Source organism: Cheilinus undulatus, linkage group 15 (genome assembly GCF_018320785.1).
Source record: "Cheilinus undulatus linkage group 15, ASM1832078v1, whole genome shotgun sequence".
In the NCBI taxonomy this organism is placed as follows: Eukaryota; Metazoa; Chordata; class Actinopteri; order Labriformes; family Labridae; genus Cheilinus; species Cheilinus undulatus.
The window spans coordinates 7,955,855-7,981,348 of record NC_054879.1 but is presented as its reverse complement, the minus strand read 5'-3'; the positions used below and the strand labels follow the sequence as shown (position 1 = coordinate 7,981,348).

The 25,494-nt window shown below is 39.1% G+C and overlaps 1 protein-coding gene across 5 annotated transcripts in view; it reads right to left on the bottom strand.

Annotated features, from left to right (window-relative positions):
- Nucleotides 1-839: 839 nt before the first annotated feature.
- The window catches only part of adarb1b (adenosine deaminase RNA specific B1b), a 229,103-nt gene continuing 204,448 nt past the window's right edge, over nucleotides 840-25,494 (bottom strand). For all 5 annotated transcript variants that reach the window (XM_041806676.1, XM_041806675.1, XM_041806680.1 and 2 more), the window contains 7 exons: nucleotides 24,447-24,561; nucleotides 20,949-21,117; nucleotides 20,644-20,795; nucleotides 19,766-19,934; nucleotides 10,958-11,139; nucleotides 7,920-8,098; nucleotides 840-3,927 (listed from right to left, as the gene is read on the bottom strand). In XM_041806676.1, coding sequence (XP_041662610.1) covers nucleotides 3,751-3,927; nucleotides 7,920-8,098; nucleotides 10,958-11,139; nucleotides 19,766-19,934; nucleotides 20,644-20,795; nucleotides 20,949-21,117; nucleotides 24,447-24,561 — 1,143 coding nt within the window. In that variant the 3' untranslated portion in view covers nucleotides 840-3,750. The remainder of the gene's footprint in view (nucleotides 3,928-7,919; nucleotides 8,099-10,957; nucleotides 11,140-19,765; nucleotides 19,935-20,643; nucleotides 20,796-20,948; nucleotides 21,118-24,446; nucleotides 24,562-25,494) is intronic.

Here is a 25,494-nt window from a genome sequence, read left to right as displayed (position 1 = left end):
GTAGCTGTAGGAAAGCGGCAGTTTAATCAGAACTGGCCAAGGCATCAATTTTATTCACTGAGGAGCTCCACCGTTAAGAATCTACAGCAGCAGCTGTAACTTGTCAGCTCAGAGGAAGTGCATGCGTACATCAACTTTATCTTGTCCCTCTGATCGGCCCGTCCAGTCGCCTTTCTAAGTCCTGCCCTTCCCAAACGCTTTCAATGGAAGACGAATGTGAAACACATCCATGTAATGGAGATATTGCATGGATGTGTTCTTTTGTCTTCATGGTGTAATGGTGTCCAGGAAAACTGACAGAACAGTGAGTGGACCTTCTGGACACAGGTGTCTTTATCTCTCAGTACTCAGGTGATCCCCATTTCACTGACTGTGAGACTACTAGCACCAGTTGGCTGGACCTCTGTGGACTGGGTCAGTCAGTTTAAAGAAGGTGAATAGTTATGCAATTATTTATTTAACCTTAATTTGTAGAAATCTGAAAAATAGTTTTTCTATTTTTATTTTTGTCAAAAAGCCAAATTAGACTGACCTTAATTGATTTATTATATTAATAAAAGGGTAAAATATCAAAGGGAGGTACTGTTTCATATTGTTTGACTCTGGTTAGTTTTTGGTTTGTGTATTGCAACAGCATCAAACAATTTCATCAATATCAGAAGCAGCAGCAAAAATCAGTTGTTTTTTTGACTTAAAGCATTTATGGACCGTTCATGATGCAAGTTCCTTGTGTTCATTCACCAGACACACACACACACACACACAGACATCCACATAAAGAATCCAAGCCATGTTTGAAAGTAAACTAAGAACTCTTTTATTTTTTCTTCATTTATATATCTATCTTTAGATTCTTTTCTTTTTTTATCTACTCGAGTCCTTTAAAAGTTTGTCATCATGCGAGGTGCAGCTTCAGTGTTGGTACATGCAAGGTTGTGGATTTTTGTCGGTGGAGGTTTTTTATCACACATCAGACAGCTGGAGAGATAGAAAGAGAACGGGCATGTGAAACCCTGAGTGGGCACACCCCGCCCACTCTGGGGTCACAAAAAAAATAAAAAACCATAAAGAAAACTCCACTACAGACGCAGCTGCAGGAGGGATACTGACCATCATAGAGGATTCACAAAGGGTTAAGCAGAAGCAGTTCAGTTCTTGCTGTGATAGTTGCCATCCAATCCAGAGACAGGGACGGTTATATATCATGACATCATCAGTTGACATCGTTAGTGCAGTCAAAGGAAAGAAAATAACTACAAGCAGGCAGTCTTTAGAGGGGGGAATATACAAAATAAAACCTCAGACAGCTTTGTAGAGAGAAACAGAAGAAGAACAGAGGTTGGAGGAGCAGAGGGGGAGGGAAAACTTCATTCAGACTCCTGTTTGTGACGGCTGACATTAAAGGAGACATCAGGAGTATTGCTTGTGACTTTGGTCTGGGTCTGTTTGTCAGGGGGGGGCTGACGTTTTCTGTGACTATATTTGGAACCAAATTTCAAAGTTTCCACCTTCAAGTCGACACCGGTAGATTCAATTTTCCTGCTTTTCTATTCCCGACTTATAAAAAGAGCAAATACACGTATAAAATGAACATTTATGACATCACACGTGCCCGCTGGTGGATGCCACTTTTAGCTGAGACACCACACAGTGCATATTTTTAAACATTGGTGGCTACAATGGGGATGAAGCCTGTTAACCCCGGCAGTGCTAGTGCCATGCTTAATGTGTCACAGAGAACCAATCATTAACATCTTCACAATCCCAACAACAACAGAGAAGAGTCCAGTTTCCAGATGGGATGGGTGTTTTTTTTGTTCCTTATATACACAGAGATATACGGCAGCAGTAATGATCGCAGGTTACAGTTTACACGTGGCCACCAACGGCTACAAATGCACTAAAGAAGCCTGACAGTTCATTTGCTCCCCCCCATACTGAATGGAATATACAGATTTTGTACAAATCAAAATATATTGTTAGGATATACAAAAACCAAACAGTAAAGGGTTGATTTATAGAGGGGAAAAGTAAGATTTAAAAAAAAAACAAGGGCAGAAACACATGGACATCATCATCTTTGGTGAAGATTCCACAGATTATGCTTGAAAACACACGCACATACACAACTTTGAATACAGATTCACTGCAGTTATTTTGTCCTCGTTTAGAGATGTAAAAGAAGAGGACATAGGGTGTAAAGATGGCAGCTTGGATCACGAATGTCTTCTTAAACTAGCGTATCTGCAGATGTAGATAGAGGAAAAAGGAAGTGACATCACACCGTGATACATTTGGTTTGAACCTACTGGTTTGTCAGATATTTGCATAAAGGGAATGGTAGTGTTCCTCTTTTTTAAAATCATATGGAGGATTTACAACATGTTAGCATTCCAGGCTATCACTACAGACTGTGTTGCATCTAGTGAATGTAATTTCATATACTGTATGTGTCTCTACAGCACATAGACCATGCTTTCTAGTAAGAGTTCAACGGACAGCTACCATGGATCCCTGCCACAAAGTTACATAGTTACAAGATCTGAGAGGTCTGTTTATGTGGTATTCACTGCAGTAATATCCCCACTCCTCAAATGCCCAAACATAAGAAAACAATGAAAATAAACACGGTCCCTTACCCTCCCCCCCCAGAAACGAACACACAATCACGAGAACTCTAGAAAATAGAGAGACAAAGATTCAAAGCTGCCTGTGGAGGAAGATGCTGGCATTCATTCAAAAAAATCATTCACTGATGGACGCTCTCCACCACGTGTTTTTCTTCTCTGTACGCCTCCCAGTTCAGTTCCCATGCAAAGCCATGGCTTAGATTGAGGAAAAAGATACAACGTGCAGCCACTCCAAAAGCTTGTCCCAGGACCAAGGTGAGGGGGGGAGGAGATGTGGTCCCCTCCCGGACGGTTCAAGTATGGAATGAGAGTGACATGAATCAACGTAAAGGACAAATACATGAAGAAATGGAGACATAAAAAAGACAATGATGGACTAAACTGCTTGGTTTCAGTCAGTGAATCACACAGGACCACGATATTTTGTAACATTTTAGTCTTTAATACAGGGGCTAAGAACAGGTAGTCTCATCTAAGGAATGGACCAAATAACACACATTACTTGTTTTAAAACTATTTTCTGGTTTTTCTTTTCAATTCTAGATTTACATCTTAAAAATGTTTGCATCTTTAAATAAAAATTCCTCATCCATTTCAGCTAGTATATATATATTTAAGGTCCATAAACACTGACTCTAGTTAAAAAGATCCCGTGTTTCTAGGCTACATTTACCTTTAACTGGCTACACTCATCGATCAAGAAAAACAGACAAAACTGTTTCATTTCAACTTTTACATCTATGGCATAAAAACACATTCTGTGGGAAACATAAACAAACATGTAAAAACCATGGTTCCAGTTTTAAAAGCAGATGAAAAAACATTATTGGTTAAAACTCAAAGTTAAAGGACAAAAATAAAACGATGATTAAAGACAAGGTGAGGCTGACGTCCTCTGAGGAATGACGAAGATGAGCTATGGATGGTTTGTGAGACTACGCACTTGTGTTTCCACAAGTACAAAGTGCACGTGCGTGCCGACACGTGGGGCGGAGGTAAGTCTCTCTGTGGGCTGGTTGTTAATAAGGACGGAGGGGGTGGGGGGTCTTGCTTTTAGGCCTGGGTCAGGAAGGTAGGAGTGGGTGGGGGGGTTTGGGGTTCCCTTGGTCCCTTGACTCCCTCAGGAGCTGTGGGTGAACTGGTCTTGCTCGATAGGCTTTTTGACCCAGGCCCCCAGGCCGGCCTTGTGAAAGGCTTTGATGAGCGCCTGCTTGGCAGAGTGGTACTCGGTGGCTGCCTGCTTAGCTTCATGGTAGGAGCTGGGCTTCAGCATCTTGTTCCACAAGATGGACGACAACTGAAAGAAACAGAGGGGGAGGAAAAAGTTAAATAACACAATCTGGTGGTCAATGAGTGGTCATTTTAAATTAAAAGCTAAATAGGGATGTCAGGTTGAGGTCTGAGTGGAATTTAAGCCCTTGTGACAACTTCATGTACATTATGAAGCACACAATTAGCTGAAAAAAATGGTTTATTCTGATTCCTTGGTAGTCATCACCAGAAGTAAGAGCCAGTTAAACTAATTCTTAATATCTACCAATGACCAATTCTAATGTGAAGTGGAATTGTATTCAACACAGCATCATGTCATCTGGATTGTTAGGGTGGATGGTGAGAGTACCATCTTGCCTACTGAAGCTTGGCGTTAATGCTTGGGGCTAATCAGCAGCAGCAGTAAATGTAACTTCAGCTGCATAGAACGATCTCCAGTGAACATTCTTGTCTTTCTTCAGGACTACATCAAGAAACTCCATTGGTAAGATTTTATTGTTTTAGTGGTGGTTACAGATGAGATCATCAGTTTATGAGGACTAATTTGGGTAATTGATGGTAAGACTCAATTTCAACCATGATGCGAAGTTTTAATGAGGTGTCTAGGTAACGGAGGGCAGGTTAGTTATTTGTTGGGGCAATTCATTAGTGTTTTGGAGCCAGCTGTCTTGTGTTTGGTTGTTATAGGCTGCTAAGTTATGGAAGCACCTAATGTGCTAACTTAGAGTTATTGGTGCTAATGTGAAGCTAAGTGCTGTTGTTGTTTATGTGAAGTGGTCAAGTGTTTTGTGTTTATAATAACAGGGTAACAATTACTCTGGTTTACTGCCAACTCAGTTTCTACTGCCTGGGTTTGGGTCAAATTTGGAAATAAAGTTTTCCCAGTACTGTTTCAGCTCAGACATGAATCTGTATCACATTGTTTCTGTTATTGTGTGTTTTACTACTGTTAAATGCAGGTTATTGGTCACATATGGCTATCCAAAGCAAATGTCCAGTTGGCAGAAACTGCTGAAATTCTTGAGTACAGCTGGTCATTTTTGGCCACTGACAAAGAAGCCAAGTGGAAACTCTGCATTAGAGGTTGATCTGCAAGAATAAAATGGTTTCTTTTTAAATATAATTGAGCTTATCATAGCAGCTTCTCTTGCTATGGCCCTTTTTTCCACCTCTTCCTCTCCTGCGCTCTTATGCCTGGTATGCCAAATGTTTCTTGTCTCCCTTTCTATAAACAATAATACAAGTATGAGATGTAATTTACTATCTTTGGGGGGTGAGAGTTTCTGAATTAACTGATTCAAAGCTTGAGTTTGCTGCTGCATTTTGTCAGCTGGGTTACTGTCTGCTGTCAGTCAGCAGTACAAAATCAATCAATCTTCATCTCCATCACCTGCAACATTTAGGTAAATGAACACATTGACGATTCAGCACCCTAGTACTGTAAATACATAATGACTCAAGATATTGGTTATCTGTACTGGTCTTGGCCATGAAGAAACAGCAGTATCAGGGGAACAGCAGTGACATAATATCAGAGAAAGAATGGAGCAGAAACATGCAAGTGAGAGAAAGACTGTTTTCTTAATGGTAGAGGATGGCATCCAGAAACAGACGCTACAAAATCTTTCCTCTAACTCTAATCTGTCGTCTGTTCAGTCTTTTGATTTCACCCCTACAGCACTGTAAAAGAGGACAATTATAAAGCAGTAAATGCCGATGTAGATAAAAGTGATTATAATGGGAGAGATGAAGAGGCAACGGAGAGGCTAACATGATGAAATATGATAGCGTCTGTAGGACTGCTCAGCTTTACAGATGAAAAGTAAACAAGAGTATGGGAAGATTGATGCAACCATTTGAAGTCGCTACCAAATAACCGCAATGAAAAGCAAAACAAGGGCAACCACTGCATTAATTTATTTTTTTACATTTCTCTCAAAATCTTGAGTGTTTTATGTTCCACATCACTTAAAGATACTTAAGTTAAGCTAATCAGGTCAATACATCTAAACATGCAGGTTTCCTTTTCAGTGTAAGTGAACAGAGTCAACAGGGACACAAGTTAACTCCTCATATGTGTCATTGTGTCCTTATTTCCTCACATTAACATTTTTAAGTTGCCATAAACAAATTCTGCAAATGTGACCTGTACCAGTGATGACCACACATTAATGGGTTAAATGTTGAGATGAATAGGCACTTGAGATAATTTGAAGATTTCTACATCCACCAGAATAAACCCATGAATGGACCCATGGTTAAATCGGATAAACACAACTTTGCATAATAACTTGAGCCAGCAGTATTGATTCTCCTTGGGTTGTTTGTCCCAAATGACCAACGAAGAGTAAATTACTAATGTGCCAGTTCATGTACAGTGCTATGAAGAGGTATATGCCCCCTGCCTGATTTCTATTTTTTCCTTGTCACACTTAAATGTTTTACATGATCAAAAAATGTGTATCAGACAAAGATAACCAGAGTAAATACAAAGTGCATTTTTCAAATGATTTTTTTTCATTCATTAATGGAAAAGCCATCCAAACCTACTTGGCTCTTTGTGAAAAAGTAATTTCCTTCCCCTGTTAAACCATTAATTAACAGTGATTAACGACATTTTTTGGAAAGCTGAGTTTAATTTCACTAGCGACACCCAGGCCTGATTACTACCAGACCTGTTAAATCCAGAAATCCTTTAAATACAACCTGTCTGACAAAGTGAAGTAGTTTAAAATATCTAAGAAAAAGCAACATGTCTCGCTGCCATTTAAGAACAAATATGAAGATATTGTCATCTATCAGTCTGTGAGGGGTAAAAAAGCCATTTTCAAGGCTTTGGGACTCCAGCAAACCACGGTCAGAGCCATTATCCACAAATGGAGAAAACTGGGAACAGTGGTGAACCTTTCCAGGAGTGGTCAGCCTACCAGAATTACTACAAGAGCGCATCACTGACTCGTCCAGGAGGTCATGAAAGAACCCAGAACAACATCTAAAGACCTGCAGGCCTCGCTTGACTAAGTTCTGGTCAGTGTTCATGATTCAACAATAAGAAAGAGACTGGGGGGAAATTGAGATCCATGGTAAAGCTGCAAGGCCAAAAAGACCAAAAAGATCACAAGACTTTTGGAAAAATATTCTGTGGACTGACGAAACACAAGTTGAAATTTTTGGAAGGTGAGCCTTCCCGATACATCTGGAATTAACTAGCACAGCATTTAATCAAGAACATCATATCAACAGTCACACATGGTGGTGGTAGTGTGATGGTCTGGGGCTGCTTTGCTGCTTCAGGACCTGGACCACTTGTCCAAGTAAAACCAAGAATTCTGCTCTCTAACAGAAAAACAAGGACAAGGTCCACCCATCAGTTTGTGACTTCAAGCTCAAGCATACTTGGAGGAAAATGATACATAACACACCAGCAAGTCCACCTCGGAAGTCAAAGTCCACACTTAAATCTAAATAAAATGCTCTGATATAACCTTAAAGAGCCCATTAATGCTTGAAAACTCTCTGATGTGGCTAAATTAAAACAAATCTGCAAAGAAGAGTGGGACAAAATTCCTCCACAGCGATGTGAAAGACTCATTACTAGTTATCATAAATGCTTGCTTACAGTTGTTGCCACCAATGGTGGCACAGCCAATTATTAGGTTTAGGGGGTAATTCCTTTTTGACATAGGGCCAGGTAGGTTTTGGGAGGCTTTTTCCCCTTAATAAACAAAATCATTGTTTAAAAGTTTATTTTATGATCTGAAACATTTAAGTGTGACAAACATACAAAAAAATAAGAAATCAGGAAGGGGGCAAATACTTTTTTATAGCATTGTATGTCCTATCAGCTCTCATCCAGAAGATGAATTCCGAAGTTTAAAACCTGCAGCTTCACCAGAAAACTCTAGCAAACACTAAAATTATCTCCCATTAAGATTAATTAAACATAGACTGAACAGATCATGAGTAATAGGAGTGAAATGAAAAGCAGCACACCTTCAGAGTGATATAGTTATCTACCTTGGAGTGCAGGCGCACCCAGCGGCTGTAGAGGGCGTGCTTGCAGAGACGTGAGGGGCGACCCATATCATCCTTGCCTGTGGTCGCGTTGATAACCTCCAGACCTTGGTCGCCAACCGTCCAGTTCACACTGAAGTTGGGGGCCTTGCCTGGCTGTCTGGCCTCTGCATTGCTTATTCCTGGAAATGAAAAATACAGGGGTCAGTGACTTTGTTGGACACCACAGGAATCCTAACACCTGTGGAGTAAACCCCATTTAGAGGGCGCATCATGCAGCCTTACTTTGCTTTAAAGACAGTCAAACATGGACTGAAGAGTCTGCACAGCTACTTTTTGTCTATGGAGCCCAACTATGATTCTTCATTCAGTGTTTGGGGAACATTTCTACATTTACTCCTCTGCTTGAGAAACTCTTAAGCCTCTTAAAAGTCCTCCCCACTACTCCTAACACTTTTTCACCTAAGGAGCTCTCTCGGGGCTAAGATGCTTTGTGAATACCTTTTATCTCTACTAGGGTCTAATCTTAACTTTGAGGGGAGGTTATTAAAAGAATATCTTTGGTCTGTTGCACAGCTATGTGCAAGATCTGTCTTCAGTTTAGAGAAGAGTTCAAATTAAACCCAAAGTTGACCATAGCTAGGTTGTAACATCAGGTGTGTCATTGCAGGTTGCACCAAAGAGACGTAGGGTTAACCAGATCTGGTAAAATATAACGACAAAAAACCGAGGGAAACATCTTTTAATGCAGTGTTTGTTCTTCACAGTGCCACTGCATGGCTCAAAATAACCTGTTAATTGCAAAAAATGATTTAAAAATCTGATTAGGTTATCACTAAAGTCTGCCCTTTATTTAAGGTAAGTGTAAAACAACAGTAGTGACATTGTGGGAGAAATTATCAACAACAAAAGCTAATATTATGATCAATTTTAAAGAGGAAAACCAAGAAACAAGCCAGTTTTCTCCTTGTAGTTTTGAGCAGTCCTACTCATTTTTAAGAGAAATCCTCCTCTGAGGGGGACACTGAGGTCAAAGCCTGCCCTGTTCCTCTAAAACCACAGGGCACAGGCCTCCACTGTTTCTGAAGCATAACTGGGAGATATATGGACGCCATAAATCCAGGGTTCTCTCACTGTGTGTCTATATATGTGTGTATATGAGCGGGTGAGTGAGTGTGTGTATTAAGCTCCTTGGTTCCGTTTGGCAGCACTTGTGGCAGCAGATGATTTAAAGGGGATGAAATCGTCAGTGCTCTAACGCCACAGTGCTTCACCGCTAAAAACTCTCTAAAGCGGAAAAGGTTAATAACCTTCTACCATTATCTCCTTTACCTGCCATTTAGGGAGCAACCAGAGGGGAGGAGCAGAGGGAGCTGCATATAGCTGCTCGTCATCCCAGAGGATATCAAACAATGACCACCATGTCCCTTCACCTGGTTAATTTTCAGGGTCGGAGCTACTATTGTTGGTATCGATTGTCAAGCTTTAGGTTCTTGCATACAAACAGTGGGAAGGATTATACCTTTAAGCATTTCACACTAAAATCCCAAGGTTTACCATGAGCACCTATCCATGTCTGCCTGTTTCTCTGTGAGCTTTATACATTTTTTTCCTCAAAGTGTCACAGGTTTTGGGACTCAGAAAATGCTCAACATTGCCCCCTCCACCCATTTGAACAATTGGCACAGCTGTAAACAGCTCAAAACCTGCATTTTAATAAAGCTTCTCAATGCACAATGCATGTTCTACTCCCAACTGCAGGCCATAAACCCCGTCTCCTCTAGGGTAACTGACGTAGCCACAGCCTGTTGCCATAGAACTTAGCATGCAGATTTATACCCATATCATGTTTTCTGTGATTACTTTTGTTTTTACTGGCTATTTGATAAAAAAGGGGGCAGATATATCAAGATCAACAGCTTTGTTTAGAAATATGGCTCCCATCCTGGCAGTGTTAATTTTGTCGACTGAAACTATGACTAAAAATGTTTGTAGACAACCGTTTTTTCCATGACAAAATTTAGACTAAGACTAACAAACATAGACCTGTGATGACTAAAAGTGACAAAAACTCAGTTTCGTTTTCATCAAGATGACTAAAACTAGACAAAAATGTGATGTAGTTTTCTTCAGACATTCAAAATCTGTGATATTTCTCCACTCTGGGTAAATCTGTCAAAAACAATGCAGCTGTAGCTATTCTGCCTCTCAGCTGTAGAAAGCAGGGACCCCAGGTTTAGCAGAGTGCAGAGAACACACTACCATGATCTGGTACCAGATTCAGGCAAGAGAATAAATGCTTGGACTAAAACTAGACTAAAATGTTTTGAGTTTTTGTTGACTTAAACTAGACTAAAATTAAAAAGGATAAAAATGACTACAATGGGACAAAAACTTAAATGCATTTCATTAAAAGACTAAAATTATAATAGCTGCCAAAATTAACACTGCATCCTGGACCATTTCTTTTTCCAGATTAGCAGTAGAAACGGTTCTAGTGCTCACCGAAGGGGTGTTTTGGCTGCACTGTTGTGCTGTGGAAGGAGGATGGGGATGCAGTAGCAAGTGCCTCATTTTTAGGACCAACTGGAAGATCCAGATTTCCCCCTTATGATTGAAGACATATTACTGATTCTGCTACTGATACATGCAAATGTTTGAAAAAAAAAGCAATGAGAGGAAAAAGACTGAGTTTAACATTTGAAAAATGTAAAGTTGGAAAAAAAAAGTCTTCTCAAAAAGGTCAGGCAAATGCTGACAATTTACAAAAAAACATGAAAGCTATTCAAATTCCACAGGATGTAGGTAAATGTCAGCTCAGACCAAACAGAGCAGAGGAGCAATAACTGTCTCCCTGCTGTGGACTGACCAGTGAGGTCCACAAATGTGTTTACTGATCAGGATTAGCATCTCCCTCTTTGATATTTAGACAGCTGGAGTTTGACTGGCAAAGATAAACATGGAGATCCTCTGAAAATAGAACCATGCTATGACTTCTGAGAGCTGTTAGCCAAAGGTTTTATCACTCTTTATCTCCTTACCACTGAGTAGAGGCCTGTTGAGAGTGAACTGCTGGGGCAGGTCTTCGATGTCTGCGATGCGTTGGTACATGGCCCTGGAGAGGTGGTCAGCGTGGTAGAGACTGCCGAGGATGATGCTGGAGAAGTAGATTGGTTCTGTGAAGTAGCTCATCAGAGAGCCCTGAATGCCCACCACATTCCATCTGCAAAGACAGAACACAGCATTAGACACAGAACAAGAGGCACATACTTGATGCCAATATGCCTTTACAAATGCGGGGGCTTTGAGGTGAGCACCAGTGTTAATTTCAGCAGCTACAGAATTTAAGTCTTAGTTTCAGTCTTTTAATGAAATGCATTTTAGTTTTTGTCACATTTAAATCATTATCCTTTATCCTTTTTAGTTTAGGTTTTAGTAGATGAAAACTCAAAACACTTAAGTCTAGTTTTAGTCCATAAAAGTCCTTGCATTTTAGTCTTTACTTTTAGTCCAAGCATTTATTCTCTTGCTTATATCTGGTACCAGATCATGGTAGTGTGTTCTCTGCACCCTGCCAGACCTGGGGTTCCTGCTTTCTACAGCTGAGAGGCAGAATAGATACAGCTGCATTGTTTTTGACAGATTTACCCACCATGGAGAAATATCATGGATTTAAAATGTCTGACAAAAACTTAATTACATTTTAGCCTAGTTTTAGTCATTTTGATGAAAACTAAACTTAGTTTTTGTCAGTTTTAGTTATCACAGATCTATTTTTGTTAGTCTTAGTCTAGTTTTTGTCATGGAAAAAAAGGCTGGAAAAAAGGCATTTTTAGTCAGAGTTTAAGTCGCCAAAGTAACACTGGGTGAGCCATGGCACGCTACATTCTCATTCATCTTAAAGAAAGTCTCATAAAATAACCCCTTTAACTCAGCCTTTAGACTTGACATGAACATAACTCTTTCTTTCTTAATTTATTTTTGTCTCGTTTGCGTTTTTCTAGTTCTGCTCTTGTGCAAAATATCTTGGGTGTCTTGAAAGGTAAACTATAAACCCAAACCATTATTGTTATTATTACTAACCCTAAAATGCACACTGGTCTTACTTTGTAGGGTCTGGGTATAGTCATGTGACTGCACCACAGCCTATGAAATACAAGACTATATTAATAGTAACTAGAAATCATAAATGAGTTACATGATGTTCACCTAAATTTCTACAGCAACCACACATTAACTGCAGCAAAGACTTCTTTGTTAACAAGTCTAGGGGTGGGCAATATGGAAAAAAAAAAGAGTCGAATCACTTCTTTTTATAGCAATTCTTTTTTAATTCTGATTTTAAAGGCAAATTTTTAAGCCACTGACAAAGAAACCCTAAACTTATTTCCCGTATAATCTTTAAATGCACAAATTCTAAATTCAAAAGTAAACTATTATTGTGTATCTTTATTCCTGCAACAACCTGTCGGTCAATAATGCAACATTTACAGTTTTTTCCTGCTATAGTTGGCACCACCAGGTAAGGGAAGTCTTCTCCTACACATTTTAAACACCCAACATCTTTTGTCTCCCTGTAGTCACCATGATAAAATTATTCAGTTGTGTGTCCTTTTTCGTTTTTTCAAATCTACTGTAGTGTTCACTGGGTGCATTTTTACACATCAACATTTATTTGAAAATGTGGACTATAAGCAGAATTCATACAGCTGTAGCTTTATACAGGTAGCCTGATCATATGCAATATTATATGACAGTTACATTAGCTTAAACTGACAACATGAACAAATTTAAACATAAACCAGAAAGAAATTAATTTCTGTGATGCATGGTCATGCAGTGAATAACTAAACCTATTTTATTCTCATATGATCTTGATTTTTACTCATAAAGTGGTCGGGAAAAGGCGGTGAGGTTAGTACCACACACCTGCCTACTGCACACAGAACAAGAGACAGAGAGCTGCAGACTGAGATCACAGAACTGCTCAATGTGATTGTGGTGGTCTTCAGCTTGTAAAGAAAACAACTATGAATTGGATTATGGATAACAATTATGGATGTATCAAGAGCAGGACAATATGGACTGGCTTTCCTTCAGACAGAACATAAGGGATGCATGTGATAAGATAAACAAAATAAAATAAAAAGTACACATTAGTTCCTTGGAGGGAGAAAAAGTAGCGACTCATAATGGTGCAAAGATAATAAGCAAATGCTCTTTTAAGTTCTGACCCTCAGTAGGCATCAGGATTCACAATGTTTACGTCAGGTCAGGGTGTCAAAATAGACGAAAATGTATGGCTGAACTTGTGTAGTCTGAGCCGGCCTTAGAACAGAATCCATTTCAATCAGGCAAATCCAGCAGGTGAGTCTGCGCCTGTTAGCAGGTAAGGTCTGTAGTCAGTGATTTTAGAGTTCTAGAAGGTTTAACAGCATTTGTTTAATGCTTTTTTAAAAAAAATTTGTAATCCCGTATTACAATAGATTTCATTTTAAAATCTTTTTGCTGTCTCTTTTCGAAATGTTCTGCTTTTCTTGACTTGTGTTTGAATGGTGCTCTATAAATAAACTTGCCTTTTTCATCCAAGTTTAAAAACATGCTGTCATGACAACCCTTGAACTAAAAAGGTCGAGCAGTGTCTAGACTTTGAGCTAAGAGCTTGTGTTGTCTGACAAACATGAAAGGAAGGCAAAGTTTTTACAGCATGAAAAAGTTCAGACTGAATATACAAAGATTTATGATGATGTGGTTTGTGCTTGAGTTGAAACAAACATACCAGTGAACAAGTAGAATATATTAGTACATCAAGTCAATGCAACCCACCACACACAATCACGCACAATCCTACTGCAGCATACACTCAGAGGTATCCAATTTCATTTCTACAAACATCTGTGTATTTCTACGCTGTGTCATTAACCATCTCTCGCCAGTCATTTTCCCATTGACATGCTCTGTGAAGCCTGCCCACCGGAGAGAGAGAAAGAGAGACAGAGAGAGAGAGAGAGACAGAGAGAGACAGAGAGAAATGAACGGGGAAAGAAATAGAAAAGAAAGCAGGATGGATGGGGAGGCATGAGGAGTGAGACAAAAGAGGAGAAGAAAAAGATGAACGACAACAAGAGAAAAATAAGAAAGAAGTGGGAGGAAGAGAGGAAAAAGTTGGATACAGATGAAAGACTTAAGTAATGAGGCTGCTATTATACTGTTTGTTTCTTGTTGAGGAAATAAAAAGAGTCAAGATCAATTCAGTCCCTTCAAACTTCAAAAACTCTTATATTTCCTTCATGTCAAGCTCATTCATTACCTAATGCTCATATCCTAAAATAGACCACAAACATATTGCTTTAAAGTTGATATATGGTTGTTTATGTTCCTTTAAAGCTCCAGGGAGGAGTTCTTAACTGACAATGAAACAAGCCGAAATCATTACTGGTGCCACTGTGAGATTTACAAGGGTAAATGTGACCATTTAATCTTTCACTGTAATGATTTATTCTTGTAAGTGTTGCAGACTAAGTGGGTTACAGCCCACAGCAGAGACGGCCCTGTATGCATTTTTATGGCAAGGAAGACAGTAAGCGCTATTTTTGATGGTTAAAAAGACAGAAAGATGAGGATAAGATGTACTCAGAGCAGTGTTGACTAACGTATCAGCAGACTTTGGTGTAAAAAGGAAATACTGACTGTTTGGTCAGAAAAGACAAGGTAATTTTTTTTTAACTGCTAATGACAAACTGGCTCCAATCAAACAATGATTTATTTATGTTTTTAAGAATATATTTACAAGAGTGGGGAATAATCTGTACTAGATCAAACATTTCAACTTTAGTTTGATGTTGTGTTAGGAACTCCAATCAGTGTTTACATGTCTTGATTATCTGAAAGCAATGGGAATGAGTATGGAAGCCCGTTCCCGCCACTTAAAAAAGAAAAATGTGGAAGTAAGGCAAATAAAAAAAGAACCCTAAGTAATAAATATGAGATTAAAAAGTCAAAATTAGAGATTAAAAGTTGAAATTAGACACAATGAGTTATCAAGTATTCAGGACAACAAGATGGTGTATGTTCGAATAACTAAACAGAAACTATTAGTACTAGTGTGCCAAAGTGTTTAAAGCAGTGTTTCTCAACCATGCTCAACCAAAGAGCCAAATTGTTGAAAAAAACCTTTGCAAGAGCCACGATATAAGTGGTCAAAAGTGGCAAAATGGGCAAAAGTGGCCATAAGAATAAGTCAAAGGTTAAATGGTCAAAAAAAAAAAAAAGTGGTGAAAGAGGTCAAACGTTCTCTTTTTATGGTTTTCAGGGAAATTATATTTCAAATTAAGACATGAAAGAGCAACATGAGGCTCAAGAGCCATGTGTCGAGTATCACTGGTTTAGAGGAACATGTAATCCCCTGTAAAAGAAAGACATTATTAGTATATTTCAATTATATCATTAATAGGCAACCACATGGCTTAATGGCACAGCTTTATACATTTTATGAGGCTTCTGATACTTAGCTAAGGTTGCCAGGATAAATTCAACATGGATCGTAATGTTTTTATTTGATTTGTTATTAGTAATAATTTCATCAAATTATAGTTAAAGGTTTTCCTTAAAAGACCAAAAGAAATGAACAAAAATACACTGACAGTGTGACACTGAGCTTCTCTCGTTCTTTTTCCCCTCAGGAGTGCTGTTTGAGTGTGAAATTACCTACATGGACTAAGAACAATGATGTATATGCAAGCACAAGACCCGAGGCTACTCAGATGGACCATTGTTTCCATATGCAATACTCTCTCTGTATGTTTGTGTGTAAATGTGTGCGAGAGAGAGAAAGAGCTGGACGCTTAGTGGGAAATCAAGAAAGGATGAAAGGAAATCTCTGATTTCAAAGCCAATGTAACTTTAACACACATTCAGTACAGCCAAATAGCCTCATTACATTTTGTACAGTGCACAGTGTAGCTATAATCTTTGCAAATCAACACCAGGATTATGTTTTCATTTATCATCATTCTTATCAAAATTCACTGTATGTCTCTGTGTCATCTTATTTAATGTCATGTTCTGTGCACAACGAGAGCATGTGAACAAGTCAGATGGCCCAAGCAATCAAAAAAAAAGAAAGAAAAGAAAGAGGACAGGAGGAAACAGGACAAACTGAAAGAAATGACCCACGAGTGCTTTGCCTGTTTGCTAATGAGCTCGATCAAATACAAGAGAACGATGCACGCTGAGGCAGAAAGCTGAGGCCGCGGGGCCGGGTGTGTAATCAAAGCAAAATGAGAGGAGAGAAAACAATGCTGAAGGAGAGAACATTACAAGCATGCACAAAGTGTACCAGTCAGCTGTTGTAAATAGCAGCCCTGCGGCTAACAATCACTCACACGAGGACAGGAGCAGGTGGGCAGTTCTCACCTGGCTAAAAGCTGTGTGAGATACTTGAACAGTCTTTTCCTTACAGTTGAAGAGATATATTTGCCGTAAACAACTGTATCTGATGTTGATCTGTGATATTTCCTTGTAATCTTATGAAAGTTGCCCTAGAAACCCCTCATGACTCACCTATTATGCCCTCTACTGACTTGGATCACTCCACCTTTTCACATAAACACAAAGTCTGATCACTGGTGCCAGCACTGACAGGCTGAAAGGACAACAACACTTCTCAGTCTACATCTCCTCATCAAATGTATGCTCTGCAGTCAATCACTGTGTTCATTCAGGGAGGTTATTTTGATCCTGGACGGGGAAGGAGAGGAAAAAAGGCTGTTCCTGAGAAGAGTTATGGAGAAGTTTCATCGTTCATCATAAGGGAAGCACGGTGTTGCCTTGAACACGGACAGAGACTAAAGACACTATGATGTGGCTGCAAAAAAAATGATCCAGGGACAAGAGGATCCATCACTTCAGCTGTCCCTGACACTCCAGAAAAATGATAGACTGGAAATGACAAAGCGATTCATTGCAGAGAGAGTAAATAAAAAATATTTTTTAAAAAGTGTCATAAAACATGTTCTCTTTGGAGAATCATGGATTACGTGTAAAACTATATGATTATACAAGCAAAATTACCCTGTATATAAGAAATAGGGATTCAAGTCTGTTTTTTTATAACCCAGGTGTGAAGATAAAAAGAAGTGAAGATGATTTTGTGATTCTTCTACTCTGTAAAAAAAAACAAAAAACAAAAAGGAAACATTCACTCCCTCCTTAGGTCAAGGTTATTTGCAAAAGCTTGTGCATCACCCCACTGCACCGTCTTTTATCCTCAGTCTTTCTTGTTAAGTGGCTGTGAGTAATCTTTTATATTCCATGGCTTTGATCCCTTGGCCTTACGATACGATATGTGCCATGATACACGTTGATTTGGGGTCATCAACATGACAACAAACATGTTCTGAGCTGCCGTCACAACAGCAGCTTGGCTTTATTGTAAAGGATAACAGAAAATATTTAGTTAAAAGGTTTTTGCAAATTAAAACAGTTAAAATTTACATCTCCAGCCATATCAATTCTGCAAAATCTTCACTGACGTGTATCGGCAAGGTGCCTGTGGCGATCTATTTTCACAGTGATTTTTTTTATCACAGGCACGGTGGGTATTCTGTCAGAAGAATTGTAAATGTGTGTGACTATCATTTGTAACCATCCTCGACTCAGGACATGCTCTCACGATTATCATGGGGGGGTGGTAGCAAATCTGGACAAAAATCAGGCTTAAAATTGTGTAGTGTGGTCAGTTTAAGACAAACGTGTTATGGTTCAAGTAAACAGCCATGTGCTGGTAGGCAGTCTACAACAGCAATGGTTAACTTGCACATTACCGGACATAATTTTCTTTGTTGTTTAGAGCAGTGGTTCTCAACTGGTCAGGCCTCAGGACCCACCACTCTGTTTTTAGTTAATTGAATATGTTGCAGTTTGGAGCATGATTGGACCAAAACACCTGATATAAAAAAGAAAAGGGACAAAACTGAAACATTTTATACCCTCTTTCCCCATCATATGCCAATAGAGAACTTGTGAAATTACTTCATTATCATGGGAAAAGTAGCCATTTATTGCAAGAGGAGATACATTTGTTGAAATATTGATTAAACGTTTAAATTTAACCAATTTCACAGTAAAACCGTGCTTAATACAAGTAAAATGTAATTTATGTAGTTTTCCAGAGCCAGAAAACCTGATTTCGAGAATATGTACATATGTAAGTAATGGCTCAAAAATTGAGAGAGTCACTGAGTATACATATCTTTGTATGTGGCTTGATGAGGACTTTTCTTTTAAGTTCTGACCTCCAAGTCAAATTGGCTTCCTGTACAGAAACAAATCAAACTGTCCATTGTCTTGTAGTCAGAGAATAGTTGAAGCTGTGCTTCGATCAGTTATTGATTATGGAGATGTTATTTATAGGCATGCAGCAGCTTCAACACTCAGGCCCTTGGACACTGCCTATCACTCTGCCCAGAGATTTATAACTGGTGATAGAAACAGCACTCATCATTGTGTCCTATATGAGATGGTTGGTTGGCCTTCCCTTGAAAATGGGTGCAACAGACATTTTTATAGATTCTTTAGTCCCTCATTGGAACACTATAACCTTACATCTTAGATTTGTTGGAGTGGAGTTCAAGCACTCACATGACCAGCTCTACTGATTGGTTAGTTCCTCAAGCTTGCACTGAACTTAGTAAAACTGCATTTTCCTTAGATGCCCCAAACTCATAACCTTGCAAAGCAGATGGATACACCTGTTTCCATGGTTCTCACTGGCGAATCCATCTTGCAAAGCTACCGTCTGAACAGTTTGGGCCCGGTAAGAAAGTGACAGGACCAGTCAGTGACGAGGGGCAGTACTTTTGGGTACGGCGGGGTCGTGACGTAAGCAAGAAGCAACAGGAGGCAGATGCCGTTATGGAGGAAGACATTAGCGTGGATACTGCTAAAGCACCAGTTTTATCAGAACTTGACAACATTTCTTCATTGAAAGAAGAACAAAGAACAGTAGTGAGTTGTGACAAAAGTCGTCTACTGACACGTCTACAGTCGCCATGCTTAGTGTTATACAGTTCTATATGGAGTTTATTTCTCAGTAGCTGTGCACGTGTACCTCGGTTTGGGGCTACTTCACACGTTTTGTTGCTCTGCTTGTCCCGCAAAGGTGTGACAGACAGAGTGTTCACCCAATCACCCTCCGAGTTTTTTCCAAGGCTCTGCCCTTTCCCAAACGCTATATATCGAAGATTTTCCAGATGGATATGTGAAACACAACCATCCGGTGCGTCAGGTTACCAAGCTCATGGAACACCCTCCAACAAACTCCAAAGACTGAAGTCCTACCCTCTTTTGCAGAGTTTAGGACCTTGGTTTCTAGCCACTTTGTTTCCAGTTATTATTGTTTTGGTGGATTTCTATTGGTTTTAACTGATTGTATTAATTTTGTCTTGCTTGTGTTTACAATCTCGATGACACTGGAAATGAGGGAAACCACAATGTCCTTTCGAGAATAAATAAAGGTTTGAATGAACAGGGTAAAATAAAAGGTATCGATGTACGTCCAATAAGGACGAATAAGGACTTTTGCAACCATTTTTTCAGACACCTTGCTACGACCCACTAAAAGGTCCTGACCCACCAGTTTTCATTTTCACATGCTTACACCCCACTGCTGTGTAGTGAGTGCATGTGCATATTGTTTCATTACAAAGTCACACTTCTAGCTGGTGGCCTGGCATGAATACCACATTTAATCAGATTAGTGTGCATGCTAGTTATTATGAAACGTTGGCATCTGAAAGTGGAACTCAATGTAAAGTGAAAATCAAAAACAATCCAGTCCTCCAATTTACCTTGCAATCTTGTCACTGCAGGACATAGTAAGTAATCTCTCCCCTTGTAGCACCCCGTCCCACGTCTGGATGGTGTTGCTGGACCTCACAGGGATGGTGCCCTCTCCTGATTCAATTTTGGTCCTTAACTGGCCTCGTGCTTTCCGGTTGGGATGCCTGTCTCCCTGATCTGAAGTCAAGGACAGTATGAAAGGAAAGGTGTTATAAAATGCAAAAACAGTGGACAAAATGGCAACCACCAACATTTTTATTCATTCTATAATATGAACTATTATTTCAGTATGCAAATAGCTATATAGAACACCTGTGCAAGGTAATTTAGCTCCTTTTGTAATGCTTATATATAAATTAATCTATCTTTCCAACATGAAAATGCAGATATTCAGAGCAAAGAAAGCAAAAAAATTGCTTCCACAAAGCATGACCTGTTATTTATGATTGTGTTATCAATGTTTTCTGCCGTTCCACCAGCAGGCGCCATCTATTCAGTGACTAATTGAATGTGGCTGTTTTCTATTCAGTCTGCCATGTGCAACGAAAAACACTTTGACAAGAGTAAGAGGGAGGTTAATCAGACAGACAGTGTGGGTGTGCTGGGCGGGAGGAGGACTGATAGAGACAGACAGCGAATGACAAAAAGCTCTAATTACTCGAGCCTTGTTTAAATGTGTCTGTAATGCATGTTTGCACGTTGCAGTAAAATTCTAATTAAATGAAACCAAGCATGAGGATGAGGAAAACCTACTAATAAAATTAAATAAGAAACACACAGTTGTTGAGACTGACTTGTGAGCTAAGATGAGACCAAATTAAAAACATGCTGCTAAACAGAAGACTTTTGTCGGAAAGCAAGAAGACGCTCTGCTTTCACTCTTTACCTTCAACTCCAGCCTCATGAGGGGAGAAGATGCGGGCGTCTCCACAGGGTGAGGTGCTGATGTAGAGGTGAAACTGAACGTTGTCTTTTAACCTGTAGCCTCCTTTTTCACACGGTACAAATATAGACTTCTGGTGGTCATCCTTGCTGTTGCTATAACAAGAAACAAGATCAAGCATGAGACTGAAAACTGGCATGTACTCTCTAATCTAATAAGATTCAAGCAGTCTAAATGCATTCAACATGACTATCTATGCAAATCAATAATATGTGGTGGTAGAAAACACATGCACTCCATCCACTGACCTGAGGAAGAACTCCAGCTGAGTGTAGAGGTACCTGATGAGCGAGCGTCGGGCGATTATCTCAGCATGGCAGTCATTGAGAGCCAGGCCACGGTCGCTCATGTACTCACCGTTGATGCATTTGGTTCCCGTAGAGACACAAATGACCTGTGCCTCTTTTACATCAGTCCCTGTGGGGGGTAATGGGAACATGGACATATCGGTCAATTGACATGCACCGTCAGGTTGCATAATGCCAGCGGTCTTTATTGTCCTTTGATGCACATGCTAAGAAAGCCTGCAATATTAAGCAAACATTTAAAACCTATTCTCTCTGCTCTTGTCCTTGTGTAACTCTGCTAAAAGTCCTGTAATGTGGTCAGCTGCCACAGAATAATCCATCAAAAATACAAATTACACTTTAAGCATCAAACGTTTGGACAAAAAATGCTTGCCAGAATAATTATGTGTTTTGTACTAATGCACTGATGTTTGAGTACTTTTTTATCCATAAAACGGTAAAGCCACTTTCCCACTCAAGCTAATTATGTTTAATGTAACTTGGCTGAACTTCACTGTTCAGAATAAGAGACTAGACAGCTGTTTTCACATTCATCTGCTGAAGGATTGTATGTCTGTGTTCATCTTAAGTCTCAGCTTTAAAATATTCAGAGTCAGAATAAAAGTTCAACAAGAGTGATTTGGAAACTTGGAAGCCTTCAGAGCACAAGCACTGTAAAAAATAACTCTTAATATCTTCAGATAACTGAAAGTTATTCAAAAATATGCAACATAAAGTATCTTTTGAGAGGCTTTAAATAATTTTATTTACTGTTGAAATGTTGCACATTTTAACATGTTTTCATCATATCTATTTTCATGTAAAGTTTTTTTTATATATAAACTGACACTACATATGCAGGCTGCGGCTCACGTTGTCTGCAGTGATTATTATTCTGAGTTCCCTGCAGGACTCAATACTTGTGTTTCATGAATTTTATTCAAAGTTTTGAAAATTAAGTGGGTAAAAAGTCAACCAGAATTTTGTTTCCAAAGTAAGTTGTTGTCTCACGCTATTTTCTTTTTGCATAAAGATGCATCATTATTTACCCGATCTAAATATTTAACTCAAAATCTGTGAAATATCCCCACCTTATATAAGATGTGTCAGTGTTTTTTATTCTGCAAAGGAAAAATTGTTTAAACTGCCCTGCTGCATGATGAAAAGATGTGAAACTAAAAAAGTGACACTGTTCTATTCAGTTAAGTCTACAACTTGCAGATTTCATGTAGCTCTGTCTCTCTTGTAGCACCATCTCTTTTCACCATATGGAGTTTGCACATCTACTACCTATAAGACGGTAGTTAAGCTCTCAGCCTGTGGTGATTACTGATAGACTCACAGCCTTCTAGTTTCTCTGACCTTGGTATACTCTACATCTTCTGTAAATAACCAAAGGAGGGAGAATGCAGTTAAAAAGCTGTGTTAATTTTGACAGATTTAAAAAATAAATAAATAAATAAATAAAATATATATATATTGGCTTATGGATGAAATGTTCATTAGTTTAACTTCATTCATATCTACCCTTTATAGTTTTAGTCTAGTTTTAAGTGAGACAAAACATTTTGATGCAGTTCTAGTCAACAATAAGACCTTACATTTTTAGTCAAACCATTTATCCCCTTTGCTTGAATCTGGTGCAAACTCATGCTTTTGTGCTCTGTGCACCCTGCAAAACCTGGGACCCCTGCTTTCTACAGCTGAAACGATAGAAGAGCTACTCTGTGTCTGATGGATGTACCAGCTGTGGAGAAATATCATGGATGTTAAATGTTCGATGACTTCTTTATTACATTTTATTCTTATTTTAAGCTCCTTGACAAAACCTATTCTATGTCCAAGTTTTTGTCATGACAGATCTATTTTCAGCAAGTCTTAGTTTAGATTTTCTCCTGGAAAAAAGGTTACAGACAATTATTTTTCAGCATTGTTTAGTTGAAAAAAATAAACACTGTAAAAAGTGGCCCCAACTCCCGCCAAACTAGCCTCTGTATTAATGTATTCCAGTACATTTTAAGCAGTTATAGCAACAGCTTGCAATATACAATAGATGGAGTGAATTTCAAATCATCTGAGGTTTTGCAGAGTAACGATAGGAGCTGCAAGCACCTGCGTATATGGTCACACATGTCTCACTACTCTAGACAGGTACAGTCTGGTCGCATTGGATGCAGCCATATTTAGCAGCAAAATAAGTGCATTAAAGATGCAGCTGATACACTGAAATTTACAGTATGTGACCAACGCTGAAAAAGACTGCACTATATAAACAGAATTGGTAACAAGCAATTGAATTAAGTTTATTTATCTCAAGTTAACAGGTTGCAACTCAAGTTAACTTCTTGCAACAAGGCCTTTTATGCAGCATTTATTTATTTTGATGCGAGCCAAATTAAAAAGTGAAATGTTCATGTTTTGTCAACCATAACTTGGATTTTCAGGTGTTCTGCCTTGTTTGTAACTCTTGAATGAGTTTTTTAGCTTCAGCTTAGTACCCTACTGATACTCTTCATTGATGTGAGGTTAAAGCTTTCCCTCCAACTAGAAAAATAAACATTTTGTAGTGTGCAGCATTAGCCAGATACATTTATTTGTTATAATAATCTCAGATTGTGATACCAATATTTACAACGTAACAATCAGTCTAAAGGTTCAGTCAGAGTGTGGGTCAGTGCGCTTCAGACGGAGGGACGTGGTGTGCTCAAGTAGTGCTAAAACAGAGTGTTAAAGTTTGCTTAATCATTGAAGCAAACAACCTGTCTGCATATCTGTGTGTCCTAGCTTCAGTGCTGGCAATACAACGGGTCTCTGCATAAAGGGGGGCCGTACTTACCAGCTTGTTATATACTTACCAATAGAGATGCATGATATTGGATTTTGCAGATATTTACAAATTCATTTTAGACTATACTAATAATAAACTTACACATTAATTTAGTTTGGAAAACAGTCTTGAAAGTTTAAGGATGAACAAAGAACCAAACTCCAGTACTTAAATCCCACCTTTAAATAGTTCTGATGTTTCTGCCCAACGCTCCACAATGTATTTGTACATATGTCCAATATTTACAGCAGACATGGGCTGATATATAAAGCCACTATCTCATTTATAAATATCAGCAGAAATGTCTTATTTCTGCCAAGAATTGATCTGTAAAACTAATATCTCCCAAAACAAATATATACCAATAATATCATGCATGCCTACTTAGCAAAGCCCCATATGATTCTACTTCAAAAATAATGAATTATCACTTGATAATGTTGTTGCATGTGTTTATGTCATCAAATTCTAAGAAAACATTAGAGCTGGCCTCTTGTTGTTACTTAGCTGTGATTACCTTCTTTCTATGAACCATGTAACCCAAATTTTCCTGTGGATAATCTTGAAAAGTGACTGTTACTGCCATATTTTGTGAGCATAAAAGCAACAACCATCTCCTCTTCCAAATCTACCTGTTGTCATGACAACCCCTGCAAGGACTTTCCGTCGTGCATGGGGGGAGGTGAAGTTGTCTGTCAGCTCACTGAACTTATCCACCACCAGACGAGAGACGGCATCAGCCAGAACCTGGAATCACACACACACACGCACATAGAGCACACAAACACACAGCAGGAAGAAAGAAACAACATCCACACAAACATGAGCCTGTGTCAAATGTGTCAGCTTACAAAGCGCGTCTGATGTTATCCTCCCCTGGAGCACCATGTACCTGTCACAGTGTTCACATTCAGCTCCAAAACAAGAGTCAGATCGTTGAAACGGCAACAAGTGAAACTGGGTTGACCCCCTGAGGGATACCTAACAGTCTTTCAAGCAGCGCTGTCTGAGTTTGGTGTGACAGTTATAATTTATCATCTCCCATCTGACAGTGAATCACAGAAAGCAAAGGAGTAAAAGCATATGTGAACAAAGCGTTCATTCTCATTCCAGCAGGTTCAGAACTCCAATCGAAACTCTGTCAGAACCTCGAGTGAACTTCACACATCTTTTGTTCTTGGACAGCCACATTCTCTAGCTGGCTCCTTATCCATTGCTAATGTGATGGAAAATGACGAGAACCAAGAGAGAGAAGACGGCTGGATGACCACAAATTAAAGAGATTAGTCCAATATTACTTCCCTGCCACTTCGGAGTCACCCACTCATAGCCGGATCATTTGACTTTTGCAATTCAAGGTCGCATATGGTGTAGAAATGACTTTTTTATCTAAAGGGGCGCAAAAAGTGAAAGCACCAATTGATCTGGGGAGGGAGATTTTGAAAATGATATTTCCCCTCAAGCAAGAGAGAAAAAACAGACTATTTCATTACTGCGTATCTCAATATATTTAAGCTTTAATGCTTTAAATGCAGCCAGACTATAAAAGATAAATCTAAAGTTCAAATGTTATTCTGGAAACAGTGGACTCCAACCATTTCCCCCCATTAGCTCCTTGCCAGATGGAAACAGGCAGCAGGAATTAAATACCAAGTGACAGAGAATTAATAGAGCAATTAG